This window comes from Coloeus monedula (assembly GCF_965178545.1).
Source record: "Coloeus monedula genome assembly, chromosome: 3".
NCBI classification, from domain to species: Eukaryota; Metazoa; Chordata; class Aves; order Passeriformes; family Corvidae; genus Coloeus; species Coloeus monedula.
This window is the reverse complement of record NC_138783.1, coordinates 80611180-80635236: the sequence shown is the minus strand read 5'-3', so window position 1 is coordinate 80635236 and position 24057 is coordinate 80611180. Positions and strand designations below refer to the sequence as shown.

General features: G+C 38.4%; 1 protein-coding gene across 1 annotated transcript in view; it reads left to right on the top strand.

The window, feature by feature from the left end:
• TMTC4 (transmembrane O-mannosyltransferase targeting cadherins 4) overlaps window positions 1-24057 on the top strand; it is a 54862-nt gene that overhangs the window by 12580 nt on the left and 18225 nt on the right. Inside the window, exons 5-11 of the mRNA XM_082277996.1 lie at window positions 905-992; window positions 11597-11694; window positions 13772-13864; window positions 17263-17424; window positions 18193-18395; window positions 21666-21837; window positions 21922-22053. Coding sequence (XP_082134122.1) covers window positions 905-992; window positions 11597-11694; window positions 13772-13864; window positions 17263-17424; window positions 18193-18395; window positions 21666-21837; window positions 21922-22053 — 948 coding nt within the window. The remainder of the gene's footprint in view (window positions 1-904; window positions 993-11596; window positions 11695-13771; window positions 13865-17262; window positions 17425-18192; window positions 18396-21665; window positions 21838-21921; window positions 22054-24057) is intronic.

Genomic DNA, 24057 nt, shown 5'->3' with positions numbered 1-24057 from the left:
TACAGAGGTCCCAGGATGAGCTTCTCATTTTCTTTTGTATTAGTACAGCTTCTGTTTCAAGATGAAGTTGGACATAACTCTAATGCAGTCAGTTAATATAACACAAAAAACTGCCAGAGGGGGATTCTTTTTCTTTTTTTTCTTTTTTTTTTTTTTCCCCCCTGAATCTGCAAGCTGGAAGCTATTTGTCCATTCTGAGTGTTCAGATTGCAATTTGAAGGCTGGCTTGTCTTCTGAAAGTGAACAGTCTTGATTTGTGTTTCAGAGAGCTGCCAATTTAATTGTGGTTCTGGATGTTTGGCTTCCAAGCCATGTAATGGCTTCAAATTGAAAGAGAGTAGATTTAGATTAGATACTGGGAGGAAATTCTTACTCTGTGGGTGGTGAGGCACTGGCACAGGTTGCCAGAAAAATTGTGGATGCCCCATCCCTGGAAGTGTTCAAGGCCAGGTTGGATGGGGCTCTGAGAAACCTGGTCTAGTGAAAGGCAGGGGGGTTGGAATGCGATGGTGTTTAAGGTCGCTTCCAACCCAAACTGTTTTATATTTTCATGTTTTCCAAGTGTTCTACTGAAATGCAATTTGGTTCAAAAAACAGATGGAATTGTGTAGAGTCTAAATTTTATTCAGTGAAGTCCTCCTTCATTTCTTAAAAAAAAAAAAAATTCATAAACTAAAAGTTTCATAAACCAAAGCCAAACCATTTATGTAGTTGATACTAAGCAATACCCAATAAAAAATAAAATGCATTTTAAAAAACTAGATATAACTAATCCAGTAAACCAAGTTAAAGAAAAAAAAGTCATACAGTTATATTCTATTATATATTCACTTTACCTTTACTTCAGGTTTTCTAAGAATAGAAATCTGATAATTTGAAACTTCTTTTTTTTTTTTTTTTGAAGGTTGCTGGGATTGTTGGCAGAGCAGACCTACTGTGTGCCCTGTTCTTCTTGTTGTCATTCCTTGGCTACTGTAAAGCATTTAGAGAAAGTAAGCATTCTCTTTGCGCCTTTAATTTCCTATTGTGTGTATTTTCAGAATTTGTACATTTCAATGAAGTATAGCAAAATTTTAAAAGTCAGACTGATTTGTTTACCCTCATAAAATATTTTTTTAAAAACCCTGCTTTAGCAGCTATTTATTGTTAGAAATTCTGAAGAGGTTGCAGTTCCTAATTCCTGTTAAACACTGAATTTATTTTAAGAAAAGTTCATTTTTTTAATATGCTTATTTGCTAAATGTTTTATAGTTTAGAAGTGTAATGAATTATTTTAATAAGTATTTTAGAAAAAAAATCAAACCTAAAAATGTATATTCTTAAATATTTTATTACTCTTTATGCCATAATGTTTGGATGTCTTAAATGGGAGTCAACTTTTTGGAACCTTACTTGTATTTTTAATGAATTGCAAAGAATTATTCATATGACTAAGCCTTCTAAATTCCTGCAATATGCAAGTGCTGGCATATAATGCTGAATATAGTGTTACTCATAGAGTTTTTGTAAGACAGCTGTGTTTAACATGAACAATTCCTTGGTGGATGTTTTTTCAAGTGAGCTTTGAGATCTCTTGTATTATTTGATCTGAGTGCAGGTTGGCAGTTCAAATACAGTTGTGGAGAAATTATCTTGGGGCTCTGTTAAATAAGCATGCACAGAAAAAGAAAGCACAAGTTCATGACTATGAAAAGCTATGCAGGACAAGCAGTCTGGTATCTGAATGTGCTCTGCCACAGGAAATAGGGGAATCATTTGGTGGACCCACAAGGAGGTGTGTTGTGAAGTGCTTGTCTGTCATTCAATAGGCACGGCCTGTAATGATTAACCAGAGCTGGCAGTGTATTTCAGAGGTACCTGAGCTGACATTGTGATCTGGCTTAACAACATAGTCATGGCACCACAGAGACCTTAGTGTGAGCTGAGGGGAGTGAGCGAGTCCACAGTGAGCTGTAAGATGCTGTGAACAACTCCTGCTGGTTCAGTTCAGATTGTTTGGAACTATTGTGCTTATTTCTATTGCTGATAAAATAAGTTTATCTTGCCATTTCAAGTGTTACTTAGGATAATTCCTGTTTACTTTGGATATATTTTTCTTCCCTTTGAGTAGGTTTAATTTCTTTTAACTGAGCTAATGATTTATTGATGAAAAGATGCCTTGGATTCTTGTTTGTTTGTTTATTCTTTTCTCACCTATTTTATTGGATATGATTGTGCTTATGATGTTTCTTATATTAGTGGTAGAGTAAGATAGACAAATCAAAATATTGCCTTATGTGTTTTCCAGTGCACTGGAGACAATTATATATAGGACCCTCTAATTATTTTGTTATAGAGGACATTTTGGGAATGATTAAGGATGTGTATTCTGGTTGAGGATGCTCTTCAACTTGTGAAGGCCAGTTTAACAGCTTTTAGAAATCAGCATCTATGTAATAGTATTCTTGGACTGAAATTTGTGTCATTGATACAGAAGGAAAATGGTGTAAAGACAAGATACGAAGCAGCACGTACAGATTTTTATTGGACATTACATCATAATAGGGGGGCAGATGTGTCTTATAAGCAATTTTGCCAAGGAAAATTATAGTCTGCCAGCATTGCCTTTCAGCTCAGTTTTCAATGTTTACTGTCACCTTCACTGCCTGCTTTTCCCTCAGCAACTTCTTTAAGAAATGTAGACTGCCTTTGTACACAAGAATTTGTATCCAAGTTACATACTTGAGCCTTTAACCTTCATTGCTGCAAAGGCACACTAATGACTCATCAGCCAGGAGCTTATCAACCAGGCGCTCCAGACCTTTTTCTGCAGAGCTGCTGCCCAAGCCTTAATTGTTGTGTGATGCTGTGTTTGATTTTCATGAGGCCCATTCCTCCAGCTTGTCATAGCCCCTCCAAACAGCAGTCCTGTTCACCATTGTATCCATGTATCCTCTTGCCACCAAAGACCACAAGCAGTTTTACTTGCTGCCCTTATTATAATTCATTTTCCTTTGTGGAGGGGAGGTTGGTCTGACTTGCAGCTGTTTGAACATGAGTGCTTGTGTAGGAAAGGGCATGTCTTTATTGGAAAGGGCAGCTACAAAGAGAATGGAGGATCTCTGTTCACCAGGAGCTACTTGACGAAGACAGGGGGCAATGGGTGCAGATGCACTGGGAAAGGTTTCACCTTGATATAAGAATTTTTTTACAGCAAGAACAATCAATCACTGCAACAGTGTCTCCAGAAATGTGGCAGAGTCCACATGACTGGAAGTTTCAAAGATGCATTTGGACAAAGGTCTAGGTGATCTTGTCTAGGCTCCCTTTCACACAAAGATTGGACCAGATGATCTTTGGAGGCCCCTTCCAAACTGAGCTGTTCCTGTGATTCATTGTATGAAAGGTTTTAGGAAGAGGTAACCAAATACGGGGAAGTAGCGGTAGTAGAGAATGACTCTTCAGTGTGTTTGTAAAGTAAATAAAAAGTTTTACCCTTGGATGCCTCCATTTTGGTGGTATGAATTTCCTTCTTTTGTGAACAATTCTTCTAGGTACTCTCAAATAACAAGTTAAATAAGGAGTAAAGAACTTTTATCTGACTTTAGCTGAGTTTGATTCTGCATAGATTGAGGGAGTCAATCCCAAACGTAAGCTGGTCTGACTGTGAATATAAGAACATGCATTTTAAAAATATGCACATACTATTTAAAAAGCAGACTTAGACAATGTCTCCTAAGCAGCAAAGAAAAAGTACCTTTTCTTCTCTTAGAATGTTTTCCTTCTGATGTCAAATCCTCAAGATCCAGAATGTCTGTGATACTGCCAATGCATGTTGCTTGTTCTAGAGCAAGTTAAGAGCTGTTATTACATCATTTTTTAGGTCAGGCCAAGAAGGTAAATTTGTCTTTGATTGTGAGAAAGAGAGGGAGAAAATAACCAAAAACCCCTCTGTGTATCAGGTTTATGTTCCTAATCAAATAGAGATGCTTTATGGTGATCCTACACAAAAGTGGGTTGTACCTGTTTGTTCTAATATCATATTTCCTTTTGTCCTGCTGGGTTTTCTGTATGTTAAAGGCAAGCATGGCCCTACACTGTAGGTCAACTGCATGTGTCTTTGTTCCTGGATTTGGCTGTCACACGCTTAGCTCACCAAATTTTTACAAGGAGTAGGAGAAGAATTATCAAAGGTTGATTTTTTTTTTTTATTGTTACCAATAGATGTGTGGTAGTGTGACTCGTTTGGAGCACTTAGAAGAGGGTACAACTCTTCAGACTGTCGGGATTTGTGGCCTGCATTTCTATTGTCTTTTGTATATGGTTACCAAAACATGTTTGATGCCAGTTTGTTTTTATTTCATGAACTTTAAGTGATCATCAGAGTAAAATAAACATTGAAAAGCCTGAGTTGATGCTACTGACGTAGTTGGGTCAGTAACATTTATTTGGCTACCAGCAGCATCCCAGTGCTATTATCAGACAGATTACCTAAGCCTTTAGTAAAGAACCTGACTATTCTTGCAGCAAGGCAATGTGAAATTTGTGTATGGCTGAATTCAAAAAACCTGTTTATGTTTCACTGGTTTAGAAAAACTTAATAAATTGTCATTCTTTAAAGAAAAGGGTTTAAAAATTATGTGTGAGAGAGTGGTTAGTGCTTTTTTTTCACTTGAGAAAATCAATGTAAAGATTTATAATTTTTTTTTTTTTTGCGTGGGAGTAGCAACTCATGAAATGTCTGAGGAGGATTTGGAAGTACTATGGGGAAAGTATATGTAATAGTGAAAACAGTCAGGAGACCAGAAAAATATCAGTGTCAGGCTGGAAAACTTCCAAAGGAAAATAATGGTTTTTATAAAGCTCAAGATATACTGCAGCTTGTTTGCCTGATTTATTTGTGGTTTCAGTGGATTTTTGGGTAGACAGTTTCTTTTAGCCAGAATCTGTAGGTTTTGTTGGCTTTTTTTTTGAAGTATAAGCATTTAACACACTATGTGGGCTATAGTTATGTCTTACTGAAGTTCTACAATTCTGTTACTTTTTCCCAGTATACCGTTTTCATAGTTAGCATCTTTGAAAGGATAACATTTATAATTGCAAGGAACTAATCTGTTGTTCTCATTCTGTCCTGCTGTTTTAAACACAACTGTGGGGACAAATCCACTGCATAGGCTTTGGAGACAGCAAGAGCTGACAACTGTTTAGGTATGTTCTGAAGGGAATTGTGGGTTATTAACTTTGTTGAATTTTAATGCAGCTTCTCTGGGAATTCATAAGGCATTTTAAAACTGCTGTAGTGTTCATTTTTGCCTTCCTTTGTCTTCAATTTTGACAGTGATCCAGTTGCATGTATTTGCCATCTGCACTGGCGATCTCTGAGTAACATAAAATGAGGAGTTCGTGACTTGATCCATGTGAATAATATTGGTCTGGATATTAAATAGGGGATCAACTCTTTGCTCATATGCTATGACATCTAAAAATTACTTTGTTCTGGTTGTGTGTTTCTGTTTTGTTATGTTTTGTGTAGCTGTCTGTTAATCATCTACTAGTTCATTGCTAATTTAATAAAGCATGCAAAGGAGTGATGAGTTTTGTGAATATTGGAGGTTTGTATTATGGAAGTTTTCCTACAGACTGGAAATATTTAAGTCTCCTGTGTGAAAGAGATCATTGTTAAGATATGGGGAATTTGTTAGCTATTTTGCAATTGGTCAAGAGGCATTTACTATTGTTAAACATGTGGGCCCTGGTTCTTCAACTGTGTGCCCTACCATTCATATTTGAACACATTGGGAGGGAATAGTTGTAAGTGAAAAACCTAATAATTTTATGATTTTAGTTGTCTGAGGAAACACTATGACCTTTTTTCTGGTAGAATTAATGCTAACTTTCACTTCTCCAAGATGCTGTAATTCAGGGGATAGATGCTTCCTTCAGTGCGGCCTCTAGGTAATGAGTTTGAGATGGCTGGATATGTTTAGGAATGGCATTCTCTACTGTAATTTCATTATTAAGTGAAACACTGAGCTGAGCTGCAGTAGTATGTACATTTGGAGACACACAAGGAGATTTTGGGCTTAATTTAATTCTAACAGTGGATTCTTATGTGATCTTTTAAGACTAGGTAATTCTTCCCCCTTTGCTTAGCAATTCACAAGCAGGGAAATCTTAGAACTTGGTTAGAAGAATATTTGTAGCAGTTTAGTTGGAAGACACTAGCCTCACAGACAAGGCACATTAATGGAATATGTGAGTGTTTGTGATCTATTTCAGTTAAAAAGTAAAGCTTCCTGCAGGAGCTCAGCATAACTTACTTTGCATCAACCTTTAGAGGAGAAGGTGCTTTCACAGAATCAGTTGCTGTGTTTCACTTAAAGATGGTGACTCCTTAAACTGCTCCAAGCTGTCACCTGGCTGACTCTAAGTTGCTCAGCTGGGTTTGAAGAACGAAATGCTGAATGCCTGTCTGAATTGGTAGTAATTGCTTTGGATTTTGTTAGTTTGGCTTTACAATAAAACTAAGCTTAGTAATTTAAATGTAGCATTTTCTTCATATCCTTCACTTCTAAGGAGTTTGTTTTCATTGACCTGTGGATTTAGGACACCAGAAAATAAGGTCTCTTGAAACAGGATTAGTGTTTAAGTGCACTGTCAATGTGTTGCTCATAAATTTAGGATCAGTCAATTCTACACTATAAAACACTTTGTGTATGCATCCTTGCTCTAGAAATGCTTATACTCAAGTCTAGCAGCCTAAATGGAGGAGCTGTCATGGCTTTTTTATGGTTTACATAGATTTTTCTTGAATTCTCTCAACTTTCAGACTTCATGTACGCCTAAAGAGGGACCATCTGAGCAACGCTTTTTGGGTTTGCATAGAAACACTACATTTTTCCGGCTTAAAAAAAAAATAAGCAAGTACTCTATTTCTTTGGCATGCTTACAATTTTGTCCATCTGTTAGAATGGCAAAATGCCCACTCACAATATGGTGTACCAGCTTCAACCAGGCACAGGTGCCAATGAAAGATTGGTTTCGTTTTCTGACACAAGATTTTACTGGTGGGAAGCAGCGCCATATTAGGGGAATATGCTTTGTTAGACTGATTGTTTCTGTTGGCATGTGTATATCTCATAATAAGCACTTATGCAGTGCTTTACATTTTCAAATCACTGTTAAAAAAAAAAAAAAAATTGAAGGCATTGCTGAATGACTGTCCTTTGTATCTATTTTGCCAGCCTAGTTTACTGAGATTTCTGCAGTTGAGGCGGGGGGTGGTGGGGATGGAGGGATGTTGTGCTTATTGACTCGGGAACAAGCACAAAATAAATGTTTCTTAATTAAAATTCTTTCTCTCTCTGAAGTTTAATCACTGATGAATTTTGATAATATTACAATTCTCTGTATAACTGTTGATTTTTTGAGGCTGCAAAAGAAAACAAAGGAACAGAGATTATGCTTTTCAGGAGGCGATCTTGTTTACAGAATCACAGAATGGTTGAAGGTGGAGGGGCCTTGAGGTCACCTGAGCCGACCTGCCCACACAGGGTAGCCTAGAGCCAATTGTCCAGGAGGCTTTACTGCAGGATTTTGCAGTTCCCCTCATTAAACCATACGAGGTTCCTGCCAGACCATTTCTCCAGCCTGACAAGGTCCTTCTGGAGAGCACAACCTTCTGGTGTATTGGCCTCTCCTCCCTGCTTGGTGCCATCAACAAATGAGCTGAGGGTGCCCTCTGGACCATTGTCCAAGTCATTAATGAAGAGGTTGAATAGGACTGGACCCCTGAGTACACTGGCCTTCAAGTAGACTTTGTGCCACTGACCACCCTCTGGACAAGCCATTCAGATAGTTTTCAGTCCACCTCACTCTCTGCCCATCCAGCCTGTTCAGCATCAGCTTCTCTATGAGGATCTTATGGGAGACTGTGTCAAAGGCCATATTAAAGCCCGGGTCTTTGATGCTCATTTTTTATGTCCTTCACTATTTCTCTTTTGCTGGATGTTTTTATCATCTCTGAGAGTCCGTTCTTAAACTTGGCTTTGCTGGGCAAGCTGAGACATTTCTTGCGTGTGAGACTTGGGATGTTCACAAGAAGACAAACTTGTTTCTGCTCAACTTTGAGCGTGTGCCTATTGAATGGCTTCAATTTTCTTTTATTTGGCTGGACAATTTCTCTATGCCAGGTTGGATGGGGCTCTGAGCAAGCTGGTCTAGTGGAAGGTGTCCCTGCCCATGGCAGCAGGTTTGGAATTAGATGACCTTCCAAACCAAGGTATTATATGATTCTGTGTTTTTTCCAGTTTGTCAGTGGAATTCTGACTTCTCCTTTGTATGCTTCCTGGCCTTAATAAGCATATTTCTTATTCCACCATCCAAACGGAATAAAGACAAAGGAAGAATCCAGTACAGAATGTTATCTTTACTTTTTTTCACAGCAAGCTAGTATCTTAATGTAGGTTTCCAGCTGTTATTTGTACCCATTCTATAACAACTTCATGCAGCCCATATAGTTTGTGGCATATTTCACATTCTTTCCATTCTCATGCCTTTGAGAAGTCAAGGTATAGAATGTTTACAGATTTCGTTTTTTCAGGAAGAGGTTTTTTTTCTGTCCAAGTCAAAAGTTATACTTAGTTCTATATAAATGATTAAAATATTTGGCAAACAATTAATCATATTCTTTTATGTTTTAGAGTGTCACCTAGAAAATATTCTGTCTAAGTGTAGCAGATTTTTTGTAGTTTTGACCAGTCACCTTAGCTTTGTATCTGTAGTCTGTCCTTTCATATTTTGTTCCTTTTCAAAAGTAGACATGTAGGCATTGCTTTATTTCATTTCAAGCTCCTGGAGGCTCATGTATTTTTCATGATTTCGCAGAGGTAACAGTTGAGGTTCCTCTGGGTTGTACAGGACCTGTTGAAGTGAGTGTAACCAATCGTAATTTAAATCAGTTTAACTTCTCTGTCAGTTCTGTGTCTTGTAGTTCACTATTTTCGCTTTTGTTCTTGCTCCCTTTCTGCTGATGCTGTACTTGCCACCTGATTGCAACTGACCTTTTTGGGAAAAGATGAAGGAAAAAGGCCCAGAACACGTCCATATTCTTGGCATTGTCCATTTTATTTCCCAATGAGTATTGGAATAACTCCTTCCTCACTACTCTTCTTACTAATATATCTATGGAATTGTGGGGGTTTGTTCTTTACATACACTACCTTTTCTCATTTTGTGATGTGACCTTTCTGTGTTTGTTTTTTTATATGAATGTGCTGCTATTACACTTGTCCTTGATGATTTGACCTAGTTCCCTTTATTACTCTTATATTTTGAATCATCAAAGCATTTTTGAATTGATAGCTGCTCTCTTACTCTATATATACTTCCCACTATCTTCTGTGTTAAGATAATTTGTATTTGTGTACTGAATACTGCTTCTCTGAGAAGTGCTTATTTGTCCTGACCCCTTTCCACTAGAATTCAATTCTGAGAAGAAGAAATCTCTCAATGGAAGAAAGTCTCCTTCCATAAATGCAGTAAAGTCCATTGGCTGTCTTCACTATTTTCCTTTTTACACTTACTAAGGATGATTGATGGTCATTTTGTGAACACAGTCAATTACTTTGCCTTCAATCCCTGCATTCTCTGTGCTAGTTTATTTCTACATTAAAAAAATTAAAACAAAATTGGTTTTCAAGAACTGGCTGAACAGTCTGTTGTACTGTAAAGTCTGAAAAGTTGAAGAGCTCCTCAAAGGGATGTATTTAGACAGAATTCTTTCTGTCTTAGCAATACTCATAGAACAAACATTGAAGCTCTTTCCTCCATGAGTTACAGCCCTCAGCTGTTCTTCTGTATAATTGATGTGGGCTAGAGTTTCCCCGTTGCATTTTAATTTTTCTACTTCCAATGTCTCTTTATTCATTATGTATTTTGTATTTTCTTGCTTTGTTTTTAGCATTATTCAGGTGTGTATGACTTCTTTCCTAAAAGAAAGCTTTCTTTTTATCTTTATAATATCTGCACCTCTAATGTTAAGTCTTACCTCACCTCTGGAGACATAATTTGGAGTGGAGGGAGAAGGATCAAATGCCCTCTAAGTATAGCAATGATGAATCTCAAACATCTTAATATGCACTCTGTTGAAGCTTTAGAAGCCTTAGGTAAGAAAGGAGTGTTAGAAGTAACCTCAGAACCTGTCCTTCCACATATTTTTGTGAAAAATTTCTGCTGTCTGCCACACAAAAGAAGTAGCCTGGTTCAAAATGAAAGAGGAGGCCAATGGCAGCAGATCCTTTTCAAACTTGTGGTTATGGTTTGTATCTGACCCCAACATTTGAGGTAGTGTACTGGTTTCCCTGTATAATCAGTACAGGGTTACTTCTCTGAAGGGTGTTCTGCTGCATTTAATTAGGTGATTTAATCCCTAAAGGTATCCTCTTCTCATGGCCAGTTATAAAGGAAGCCTAGTGTACTACCTTAGGTGTAGGTGCCTACTTCTGGTGAAATTAATCTTAATCTTGCCATTTACCCTTTCCCTAGGCCATTATTGCCATTCTCTTTAAGCACAGAGGGTCAAACCCTCATTAGCAGTAGATAAGAACTGCTCTAGAGATCAAGGAAAGTAGGAAAGGGGTTCAGTCAATGAATGCAAAGTTCAACTTCGTTTTTTCACATTCCAAGTCAAAGATTGATTCTTGTGATGCCTGTAGAGCCCATGTTACTTGAATCGAGAAACTGCCTCTGAATGAGCAGAGTGCTTTCCTCTGTTGCTTGCACCTATGGAGTAGAGGTTGTGACTGATATGTTTTTATGTGAAGTACCCGTGTATTCTGTGTGTGATAGTACCTTGGCTTCAGTAGGGTTTATTGTTAGATTCATCTCAGATATGCCTGCTTGTAGTACCCAAAATCAGCTACATGGTACAGTCTTTAAAGACTTTTTCTTTGAGTAGAAGCTGTAGTTGCTCCTGATCTCTTAACCCCAGAGTTCCTCACCCTGCTGTAAAACTGCTTCCTGCATGCAAGGACTAACTGCTTCTGCTCAGATACTGACATATTTGAGCTCCATGGCATTCTATTGCAGTGATAATAAAATGACATGTGGTACTTGCTAAATGCAGGAGCTCTGGAGAAGCAGCTCATTGTGCCTTTGTAGACTAGACTGCAGTTAAAACAGTTTGTATGTGCGACACTTCATGGGTAGCTATAATAAAGAATTTCTTGTTCTCGTGGTAGCTTGGAAGAGAGTGGCCAGTAATGACATCCTTAGCTCTAGCTAAGGATGATAAATGTCTCTAAACATTGGGAATTAACCTTTGCAGATGATGAATTGTGAAAACTATGTGAAGCTTCTGCCATTCTAATTAATCTGGCTAAAACATCGAGCAAATAGGGAGATTTCTAATGTCTCTAAGAACAGAAAATGACTGCAATAAAGGGACAAATGCCAGCATATTGCAGGAGGTGCCCTATGTTTTTTAAGTCTATGTATCCAGATCTTGACTGGTGGAAAAGATTGTGATACTAAATGCTGTTTATTTTTTAAATTCTAATTTTAATTTACCTTCAAGTGTGCAAAATGCCTAAAGATATGGCATTCTTTATTTTGACAGATAAGGAAGGATATACGTTTTCTGTATTCTGGGTGCTGATGAGTGTTATCCTAGGTGCAATAGCCATGCTGTGCAAAGAACAAGGAATTACAATACTGGTAAGAATTCTCTTATTAACTGAATTTTGACTCAACATCTGTCAGGTGTAGTTGTGAAGTCTACAGAAATTAATCTTATCCACAGCTAATGAATGACATGCACACCTTTTTGTTTAGTTCAGAAAACTAGTTAATGTTGACAAAAAGCAGTATTCTGGTAGAGCTGTCTTGATTGTATCCCTGCCAATCTGTTAAAGTTTTTCACTATAACTTTTGTAAGCAGGTTGCATATATTTTTGCAAAGTTTAAAGGTTTTACAGCATTAGTTTTGCTTTTGTTGCCCTTGTTTTTGAATGTAATTCTCGAAATAGCACGACTACAAACTTCTCATTGAAAGCTTATGAACAAAGATACGGCTAGAGGAGAGCATTTTTAAAAGCTCCTCCCCCTTGCTTTTGTGAACAGTGTAATTATAGTTAGGGCCATTGCTGATGCACTTCCAGTACTGCATCTTTTCCTTTTGTCCCTTATTTAAGGATCTGTCTATGGAAACAGATGTAGTTATTGTTTGTGTTTATTGTGGTCTGGCTTTTTGTAACTTCAGTGAAGACAATTCTGTTATGGGTGACCAAACTGGCGACCTGAAATGCTTTATCTGTGATTTTTACCTTTTATATAGCTATATATATTTATAAATAAATCAAATTTACAGCTTTAGCTGACATAGATAAGCAACAGAATCAGAAAATTCTTTGCATCAAGGACCCTCTTGTCCTTGCTGGAAGAAAAGGGAAAAGAAATTACAGAAAACGTCTTGATTTGGGACATTTTTTTGGATAGATGTTTGTAGACTGATATATTTTTTGAAGGTGTCTGTAAGGAAAACGTAAGAAAATCTCTTAAAACATGGTGTAATTATTTACTCTAGAAGCATGAAGTAATTATGTGAGCTAGCAGACACAAACTATTATTGGATTTGGGTTTTTTATTTGTTTGCTTTTGCATTGCTGGGATGATTATATTTATTGTTGTGCTAAGGGGCACAGGTCAGAGGGATAAAGGGGTAAATCACACATTAAAAAGATCACTTGGAGGCTGAATGTATTTTTCAGTAGAATTCTTGCCTTCCTATCTCCATGTGAGTGGGCCAAAAGCCTTTTAGCTGCCAAGTGGCCGTTCTACATGGAACCAAGCCACACTCTAACTTATCTTCTGTCCCTTCCCTTTGGCTGTTAGTGATGGCCTTGTGGCCTCCCAGTGTACCAGCTCTTTGCTTCACCTGGAATTAGTTTTACTGTCTTTCTTCCACTTAGTCTTTAGAACAGTGAGGTAATTTCTGAAATTATTGGAATATAGGATAAATACTCAAGAATTATCAGGGTGATATGCTGAAACTTTGAAGCAGAAATGCTGAAGCTTGATTTTTGCTGGTAACCTCAACAGAATTACCCCTGGATACATTGATACAGTACATTTTGTTTGCCTGCTTGGAGGTAGTTATGTACAAGTGTAGTCCTGCAAAGTGCTGAATGTGTTCTAGTTTTATGTGTAGTGGCTGATGTCATATGGAACTCTTCCTTTTTTTCTTTTTTTTTTTCCCCAGCAGCTTACACTGTGTATATTGTTATAATTGCAAGAAAAGCAAGCCTGATACCTGAGTTAAATCTTTCTGAGCCTTTGTCTGTACCCTTTAAAAACAGTATTTCTGAAACCTGAGAGTCCAAAGATACTACCAAACAAAGAATCAGTAGAAGGCTTAAAGAAATTCCACGTTACTGACAGAAGCCTTACCTTTTGACCGCAGCATTTACACTGCAGAACATTTTGGGAAGAAGATGGAGAGCAGAATTCTGTTGTGACCATGCATGTGTTATCTAGCTTGCTGGTACATAGTATTCCCTGAAGGGTTATTCCATGTAGCAAGAGAATTCCCATTACAGTAAAATGGTATTCTACTAATCTGAGCTCTATTTCCATTCTGCCATCATTACTACCAATGTATCTCTCCGCTTGTTGGGAATCAGAATTAAGATGTACAGTAGGTCATGGTAGAAGTGCAATTTAAGATGTATTTAAAAGAAAATATTTGTGGTTAGCTGCTTCATCTTAAGCTGTTATTTTTCACTTTGTTGCTTAGGGTTTGAATGCAGTGTTTGATGCACTGGTGATTAACAAGATAAATCTTTTGGAGCTCATTCGAAAGTTACTGTATAAGGACAAGTCATTGGAGGTGAGTCTGGGAGGTTTTGTTCATTCTTAGAGATTTTGTTCATTCTGGCCTTTCCGACAGACATGCCCTAAAAGACAAAGATTCGGCTTCTGACAGTTTTGTTGCTGATGAGAATTAGGGAAAAAAAAACCCAACCCAACCAACCAACCAAAAAAGGTATTGTTTGTTAGTCAGCCTAGGAAGGCAATGTGCTATGACATCTTTGCAGCAACATGAGTAGTAGTGGGGTATTGTTAGAATTGCATTGGATAGTGAAATCCCTTCCACAATTTTTTCAACAATATGTTAAAAATGTCGTATGGAACAGCTGACTGCTTGATGCAACAAGTTCTCTAGGGTCAGTAACTATACACCTGAAATGGCACTTAGAATGGTTTGGTCCAAATAACAAGAGAGAGAGAGATTTATTCAGATTCTCAATGACATAGTTAGATGTTTGAAAAGTACATTAAAAATATATTATGTTAATGGTAGTAGCTTTGGAGTTTAAAAGAAAAAGTTATGTTGGCACTGATAGTTGCTAAGGATTGATTTTTCTGACTTTCATTAATGTCACTTTATCTGGTATTGTCTCAAGTAGAGTCTGGCACCTAGTATCTGCACTGGCAAACAAATAACAGAAAGAATCAGCCTGAGATGAATGATGGATAGCAGTCAAATAGACCTACAGCCTACTTGAACATTGCTGCTGTTGGAACAGCTATGATTCTCACCCAACATTCAACAAGGCAAAGGAATATTCCTTGTACTTTGCTTCAGTCAGTGGTTTCACTGCAGAGGAATCTCACTAATGTTTCTGAGTGGCACAAGTCCTATGGGGGTTTTAAATTCCTTTGCAAGGAGTGAAAGGAGGAAGTTCAGGGGAATCCAGGGAAAGTAGGTTCTCTAGAACTGACATAATAGATTTGACCAAGGAGGGCTAAGTTGAGGAGTACAGGAGTATTTCATGCAGCAAATAGGAATGCTGGGGAGTTTTGCTGTATAAGGAGACTAATGTCAACTAGAATATGACAAGGGAAGCATCTAGAGCTGTAGGGAACTAAAGTAGAGCCAGTTCAGAATTAAGTGCTGGAAACAAAAGGTAATAAGTAGAACGTCAGGAGTAAGTGGCCAGTCAGCCTCACATCAGTGCCTGGTAAGATCATGGAACAGATCCTCCTGGAAGTTATGTCAAAACATATGAATGACAGGGATGTGACTAGAGACAGCCAACACAGCTTGACCAAGGGCAGATTGTGCTTGACTAATCTAGGAGATTAATCTGGAATGGAGAAGAGAAGGCTCCAGGGAGACCATCTCTCTAGGAAGCCTGTTCCAATGTTTGACCAGTAATAAATTTTTTACAATGAGGGTGGTGAGGCACTGGAACAGGTTACCCAGAGAAGTTGTTGGATACTCCATCCCTGGAATTGTTCTGGGCCAGACTTTGACAGGGCTTTGAGCAAACTGATCTAGCAAAAAATATCCATGACATCCCTTCCAGCCCAAACCATTCTATGATTCTGGCGAATGTGTCAGAGTCAAACCTTTTTGGAGGATTATTCTTTAAGCATGAAGAGCTCAGAGCATGATTCTTCTGTTTTGTGACTTTTAAATGGTTCTGTCTCAGTGAAGAAAACATCAGATGTGCCTTTCCCCTCTTATTCTTTTGATAGAAGTAATTAATTTTAGCTCCTGTTACCTGCAAAAATCTGTTCTACTCTTTTCAAGGAAGTGTATCTAAGATTGTTTTGCTTTGTGGAAAGGCAGATCTTAAAAACTCTGCAAGTAAGAACTTTTTTTTTTTTCCTTCCTGATTGAGACAGGTTTCAGTTTCATGCCAGATTTCAGTTAGCTCTAAATCAGAGAGGATACAATAACACTTCTTCCACTTTCAAATTCTGCCTACCGAGAGATTTTGTAGCAATTGTGAAATCTGGTCTTTAAGAAACTGCATGTACTGTTAAATGAAGTGAAGCCTGGGATAAGAGATTTTGTGTAGTTAATAATCTGTCATAAAGCAGTTATAAATTTTCACTATATGTGGTTCTTTTCATAGCACAATTTTCTTCCAAAAGCTATTTTATAGGAAAACCATTCCTAAATCCTCATTGTGGACACTTTGCTTACTGAGATGTCCAGACTGGAAGCAACCATTTGAGCACAAAGGCTAGCTTATGTAAAATCAAACTTACAGACTGCTTTATCCTTAGGGATTCACCTAAATATTTTACCATGACTCTGTTGTCAATTACAAATACTAAAAAGCAATCTGAATATTGTTGTTAAATTCAACTTTCCCATCCTATTAGAAAATAAGTATCTTCAGCCAGGGCACTGTTAGATGTCTTTGTTCAGGAAGCCTCCTTTTTTTTTTTTTTTTTTTTTTTTTTTTTTTTTTTTTTTTTTTTAAACTTCAGACATAGCTAATATAGATCTCCTAAACAACTCTGGTGATCCTTGCTAAAGAGCATATTCCACTAAAAGGTAAAAATAATAATTATTGTGCCATCTTAATGCTGTGACTGGTGTATTGTTATACTTACTGGTGGTTCTGTTTCCCATCTCCACTGGTGAAGCTTGAAGAATCTCTATAGTGTACACTGGTTTGTTGTTTGGTTTGGTTTTGTTGGGTTTTTTTTCAATTTATGCAAGTGATGTGTGCTTGGAGAAAATGTGTTATACTTTCTGGAGAAAAAGATGTAAAGGTCTGTCAAATTTACTGTCTACACCATCGCTTCTCTATGTTTTATGTGAGTTGTGCTCTTTACACCCTGAAGTGTGTATTATAAAATATGTGATGTAAATCAACTGAGTTAATGTAGATCAAACACAATCTTATACTTTTTCTGATCTTAGATAATTTACCCTGAAGTAAGTGATTTGGGTGCCTCTCTGTCATTAGCTTTTTAATCATGCTTTTTGAAAATTTTAATTCAGTTTCTAACTGTGCAGTTTTCTTGGTATATAACTGTAATTTTACTTCTGAAGATGCCTAAGTGGACAAAAGCTTTCCATGAGAAGCAGTCAGCTGGAAGCAGCTGTTTAAAACAAAGTCGCCAAAGTAACCATCCTCCATTTTAGAAAGAAAAGATTAATTTAATATGCTGTATACTAAAAGCTGTATTCTGCTCAAACTCCCTCTCAGAAGTTGCCATGTAAAATTACATCAGCTATAGAATTACAGAGGATTTGTAGAAGAGAGTCTTCTTGAACTAGAAAGTTTTGTTTCCTGATTGAGAAGGCAATTAAAATGTTTGCAAAAAATGCTTTCCAACTAAAATATCAGCTGTAACAGCAAAAATGCACAGGAATAGCTTTCTCTTTCTGAGATAGAGGTGAAAAGGATGTGAATCTGTTGGGTAAGAGAACAAATAATGTTTCTATATGAGGTGGTTTTCTTTCTTTCTTTCCTGTAGAATGCCGGGCTGTTAAGGAAGGGGCTGCTTTTTAGGATAACTCTTCTGATGTGTGGAGGGGCCGGTATACTTTATATACGCTGGAGGATTATGGGCACAGGGCCACCAGCTTTCACTGAAGTAGACAACCCAGCTTCATTTGCTGACAGTCTGTTTGTAAGAGTAAGTTATGAAGTTGCTTTTTTCTGGCCAGCTCAGAACATGTGTCTTTGTCATAAAATTGAGTTTTCTATGCTTCTAGGAAACACTAAAGTGGGCAGTTTTTACCTTTTAAGATATGCGTCATGAGTCGAATTCACTTGTGCTGCTGTGATGATTTCCTGCAATGTTTTTAAAAATAGTATCCCATGTATATTCTTTTTATTCAATTTAGCATGCACTGTACGCATTGAAGTACTTTTCCATTTACTCACTATTTTTCCCACGCATGCAAGAAATTAGCTTTTGCTGATTATCATTCTTTTTCCACATACTGTGCTTGACTTTTCATCTTCTTTCACAACTGAAGCAAATAGCACAAAGTTCTAGTCTGGTGTATTTGGAGTATGTCTTGGCTATACACCTCTGGTGGCATTAAGGATCTTTTTGGAGATGGAGAATGAAAGATGAAGACAGTGGGTGATGTCTTTTGATGTTTTCTCCTATAGTAACAGATTGGTTTTTTTACATATGAATATTGGTTGGACAGCACAGAATTGCATTTCCCTGCTCTGAACTAGAGAGCCACCAAGCTATGTTTAAAAGAAAATTAAAAATTAATTTCACAGCTGTAATAGTAATGGATATGTAAATAGTTGTAGTCTAACAGTATTCATGGCGTCTTTATTTTGTTACAAGGGAAATGAGGGAAGAGAGAAGGACTAAAGTTGCCCCACTCCCCCCCCCCAGGTTTAGTATCAAATAAATGTTTGTTTTCTCTTTGACTGACAGGCTATAAACTATAATTACTACTATTCGCTGAATGCATGGTTGCTGTTGTGTCCCTGGTGGCTGTGTTTTGATTGGTCAATGGGCTGCATACCCCTCATTAAATCCGTCAGCGACTGGAGGATAATTGCACTAGCAGCACTTTGGTTCTGCCTAATTGGTCTGATATGCCAAGCTCTGTGCTCAGAAGACAGCCATAAGAGAAGGTAAGAGACATTGATGAATTTTAAATGCCTGGCCAACTTGAGTACAGTATTATTTTGTTAAATCCACTACTGATAATTTTAACAATTCAGTGGAACCAGTGTCGAGCAAATGCAGTTCAAATAAATATTTATAGCTGTCATTACAGTTTTATCCCAATTTGGGCCCATCACTGTACACCAACTACTAGGAAACAGAATTGGAGGAGGAGGCATGGATGGCTGCTTTATTTTTTCTCCTGAAATGGTATTTTGAGATCCTTAACACTGTAGGTGGTAAAAAGTAATATGTGCTCAAAACGCAGTAGGAAATTACATATGTTGTTGCCCTTACTTCTTAAAAGTCATCATTTCCTTTAATCTTCTCCTAATAATGGAAGAGAGGAGATGTGCTTTGAAAGCAGGTAGGAATACTGGCCATGGTCAACAGTTAAAAAGTAAATGCTTGACCCATAGTATCTACTCAGAAAACAACTTGTACTTTACCCAAAGAAACTAAAAAATTTATTGTAAACTGTTCTTTCTTACCAAGGGCTTCTGTTTAACTTTGCAGGTTCTGTTCCCATGGACTTTTTGTAGACTTAATTTCTCAGTTCTTTAAAATTTTTCAACTGCTCAATCACAGAACAGTTGAGTTGGAAGGGACCTTAAAGCTGGGGTAGTTCCAGTCCCCCTGCCATGGGCAAGGACACCTTCCAGGAGATCAGGTTTCTCAAAGCCCCATTTATCCAGGCCTTGATTACTTCCAGGAATGGGGCACTATCACTACATGTCCTTTTTTAAAGCCCCTCTCTTGTTGTGCCCTTTAACTACTGGAAGATTGCTAGAAGGTCTCCCTGGAGCCTTCTCCAGGACATGCAACTCCAGCTTTCTCAGCCTGTCTTCACAGGAGGCAGGCTCTAGCCTTCTCCTCATCTTTGTGGCCCACATCTGGACTCACTACAACAGGTCCAGGTCCTCCTTATCTTGGGGGCCCTGGAGCTGGATGCAGCACTCCAGGTGGGGTCTCACTAGAGCAGAGCAGAGGGGCAGGATCACCTCTCTTGCCCTGCTGGCCACACTGCTTTGATGCAACCCAGAATATGGTTGGCTTTCTGCACTGCAAGTGCACATTGCTGGGTCATGTTGAGCTTCTCATCACTGAACACCCCCAAGTCCTTCTCAGGGCTGCTCTCATGCCATTTTCTGTCCAGCCTGTCTTTGAGCTTGGGATTGCCCTGACCCAAGTACTGGACCTTGCACTTGGATTTCATGAGGTTTGCATCAACCTACCTATCCTATCCAGGTCCCTCTGGATGGCATCCCTTCCCTCCAGTGTGTCGACCGCACTGCACAGCTGGGTGTCGTGGGCAAACATGCTGAGGGTGCGCTCAGTCCCACCGTCCATATTGCCAACAAAGATGTTAAACAGTGCCAGTCCCAATACCAGCCCTTGAGGAACACCACTTATCACTGGACACTGAGCCATTGACTGCAACTCTTTGAGTGCCACCATGCAGCCACTTCCTTATCCACCAGGAGATCCATCTGTCAAATCCATGTCTCCAATTTAGAGAGAAGGATGTCATGCTGAACAGTGTCAAAGGCTTTGCACAAGTCTGAGTAGATGGCATCAGTTGCTGTTCCCTTACCCAGCAAAGCTGTAACTCCATTATAGAAGTCTACAAAATTTGTCAGGCACAGTTATTCTTTAGTGAAGCCAGGTTGGTTTTTACCAATCATCTCCTTATTTTCCATGTGCCTTAGCATATTTTCCAGGAGGATCTGCTCCATGATCTTGCCAGGCACAGAGGTGACCTACTGACCTAGTTTCCTGTGTCTGCCTTTTTCCCTATTTAAAACATGAAGGTTATGTCTCCCCTTTTCTAGTCAGTGGGAACTTCAGTGGACTGTCATGACTTCTTAAATATGAAGAGTAGGGGCTCAGCACTATCTTAGCAACTTTATCCATCCAGTTCCCTCAGGATTCATGAATGTGTCTTATCAGATCCCATGGAGCTGTGCATCTTCAGGTGCCTTAGATGTTCCTGGACCTAACCTTTTCCTATGGCGGGCAGTTCTTCATTCTCCCAGTCTCTGCCTTTGCCTTATGCAACTTGAATGATGTGGCTGGAGCACTTGCTAGTGAAGACTGAGGCGAAAAAGTTGTTGAATACCTTAGCCTTCTCTATGCCCTGGATAACAAGGCTTCCCATTTGCTTCCAGAGAGGGCCCACATTTTCCAGTCTTCCTTTTATCACTGACATAGATAATTCCATTGTTCAGAGTGCAAAATCTTTTCTTATTCTTTTCTTCCCTCTCATCCCTTTAAATGTTAACAGCGCACTTGCCTGCCTTTCTGCTGTTCCCATACTTATTTGCACAGATAAATCATTTTGGAGAGGGGGTGGAATTCTTGCTGCAAGTGATGTCATACTTTCCAGTAAAAATGCACTCACTGAGCCTTTATTGCTAAATAGTTTTTTAGTAAAAAGTGAAGACAAAAAGTGTACTGAAGGCCTAGGACTTTTGGGGATGAGAAAATAGCAAGAGGACACATCTACCTTATGCTGTGGAGATTCATTTGTAATAAATTAGAATAGAAAATTACCATGCCCGTGGGCTTTGTAAGAAATACCTGACATGGACCTGAGGTTCTTATTCCCTTATGTCAGCTCTATAAAAGTGAGGTACCCAGACTCTTTTGCCTGAGCTGCGTATAGTCCATAAAGAGTTACCTGCTGAGGATGTTAACACTGATGCCTAAAAAAAGGAAGACAAACTGCCCTCGAAAAGTGTGTCTCTTCTGACTGTAGAAAGAGTGTAGATTACTAACTTTCAAGTGGTTAACCACAATGGATTCTACTATTGATGTGTTTGTTAGGAGAAAAACCACCCTCTCAGTTGAATGTGCACCTAAGTTTCTTCTTTAACAGTGACTTATGTTTTTACCCCCATTACTGTCTTACTAGGTCCAAAAATAGACAGGTAGCTTTTACCATTACTTTTCCTGCCTGTGTATTTTAAATAGGAGTTTTGTAATTAATATGTAATGGGGCTATCTTCTGGCCTGGAAGCATGAATATTGCTTTTCTGGAAATTATAGCAATGATTTTTAAAGTGCCTCGCTGAAATTTGATCTGATCTTCTTAGTGGGTCTCAAAGGCTGTGTTTGAATGTCCTGTTCTGTATGCACATCCTTCTACAGTGTTTAAATGAAGTTTATATGTTAAGTGGAAAAGGTACTTTTGTTAAGATTTGTAGTTAATCTGAGAATCTGTTTCTTGTTTGCAGAATCCTTACACTGGGACTTGGATTTCTTATTATCCCTTTTCTTCCTGCAAGTAATCTCTTCTTCCGAGTAGGATTTGTTATTGCAGAGAGAGTCATCTACCTCCCCAGTATTGGATATTGTATTCTCTTTACATATGGATTTAGTCTCTTGAGTAAGCAAGCCAAGAAAAAGGTACCATCAAAATAATCAGTAAAGTTGATGATGAAGTTGTTCAACTGCATGATTTGTTTCTTAACTTGGCTCTCTTTCCTTAAGAAAATTCTTGCTGTGGCAGTACTTGGAATCTTGTTGATAAATGTTATGCGCTGTGCACTCCGCAGCAGTCAGTGGAGGTCAGAAGAACAGCTTTTTAGGAGCGCGTTGTCTGTGTGCCCTCTGAATGCAAAAGTAAGTCACTTATGGACTTCTAATCTTTTTTTCTTTTTTTTCAGGTGTTTTGAAATTTGGGGTCAAGGAGGTGTTATGCATAGTTAGTATATTGTGCTACAGTGTTATTCACAGTCTTACTTGGTTCAGGAATGACATTGACATGTCAGACACCTAAATTACAGTGGTAGCATAGTCAAAATACCAGAAAGTGCAAATTACAATATTGTAATTCAGAACTTGGGAGTGGGAGTGGGGAGGTGAGGGAGAAGGGAGAGTGCACTTCAAGAAAGGCATCCAGTCAAATTGGGTGTACTGCTAATAAAATCTACTTTAAAAATTGTGTGTATAATTGCAAGTTATTGCAGTAAAAATATCAAAACAGGGTAAGTAAATTGTAGCAATGTATTCAGCTGAAAAATGTCTGTGCTGTTTTTAGAATCCTTTCTGTGTACCTTCCAGTGGTATATAAAGCCAGCACAGCTGAGGGACAAAGCAGCATATCATCAGTGCAATTGCAGGATGTGGGAGTAAAATCTTTGCTCCCACTTCTGCTCTTTTACAGCAGCTGAATGGGCTAGAGTCTTCAGACATGGGCACTGAGGAAAGCTGCAATTTTCCCTGCAGGCTTAGTGAGGGAACAAGTAAGACGTGGAACTGGATAGCATGTTTCACTGAGCTGAGCAGCAGTGTTCAGCATTGGAGACTGACTCTAGCCTCCAGCAGAGGTGACCTCCACAGCAGTCCTTTGACAGCCAAGAGTGTGATCTGTTGGAGTATACCACTGAGCCTTGATGGTGTCTGAATTTCAGTAAAGAGACTCTTTGAAGAGCCTGGGAGTGAGAATGTGCAGCTATAAAAATATAAACAGCTATATGTCTATAAAAGTACATTGATGTTTAAAATTATTAGATTTCTGTAATCTAGAGTGGTATCTAGACAATACCGATCAAGATACAGAGCTTAAAAAGTGTGAATGCTCAACTTCACAAAGAAAACAATAAACTTAGCATTTACTGGAATACAAATATGCAGCAGTGAGCTGTAAAAAATATTTATGGCTAATATTTACAACATGGTGGCGTCTTTTGGTAATCTTGGATTTTAATACATAGGAAAAGATCTGTTGTATTTTATTGTGTGGCAGTGGTAGGCAACCATCTTCTTTTTAATGATGACCTCAGTATATCTTGTCTTCTGGATGACAAACGCATACTATAAATGGAGCAAATGCAATCTGTTTTCTTTGTGTGTAACTCCATCCATCTGCCATGGTAAGAGTGCTTCAGACAGATCCACACTCTTTGCCTGTGCTCCAAGCTCCTTGGACTCCCGCCATGCCTGGCTGGGAAGATGTGTAGCTGTGCTCTCACAATACTGTGCTTGAGCTGATAAGCTGTGCACAAGCTACTGAACTAATGCAGCTGGTTTAAAGCCAATGAATGTACAGGCAAAATGAGCTTGTGTTTGTCAACACTGGGCACTGTAGACATGCCTGAGCTGTATTTTTGCTGGTGACAGCTTGTGTAAGTGGAAAGCGTGGCGATGTGAACAGGGAAGGGATTGTAGGCTCACATTTCAATTTTGCTGAAGGATGTAACTTTGAAATCACAATAGTAGGGAACTTCCCTAAGCAGGAACATTAGAGAGTCCATGTGTTAAGAGCCTCTTTCTTGTTTTCTTTGTGAACTCAGCTATATTTATTTAATTTTGACAAAGGTAAATGTAAAAATTTGAACTGGGTTTTGTTCTGATCTTCAGTTGTCTTGAAATTGCAGGCTTCCTTTAAAAATGACTCCACAGGACTTTTTTTCAGTGACCCATTTATTTCAGTAGGAGGCTGGTGCAGACCAAAGAATGGCACATAGATAATAGCTTTTTCTTGTTGTTCCTGGAACATATTAAGTATGTCTAATGTGGTCCCGCTTTACTTCCATTATGTAGCAGGATCTCAAATCCTAACTAGCAGAAAAGGCTGTTCATGTTTTGTGGTACAGCTCTTTTCAATTCCAAATAGTCTGTGTG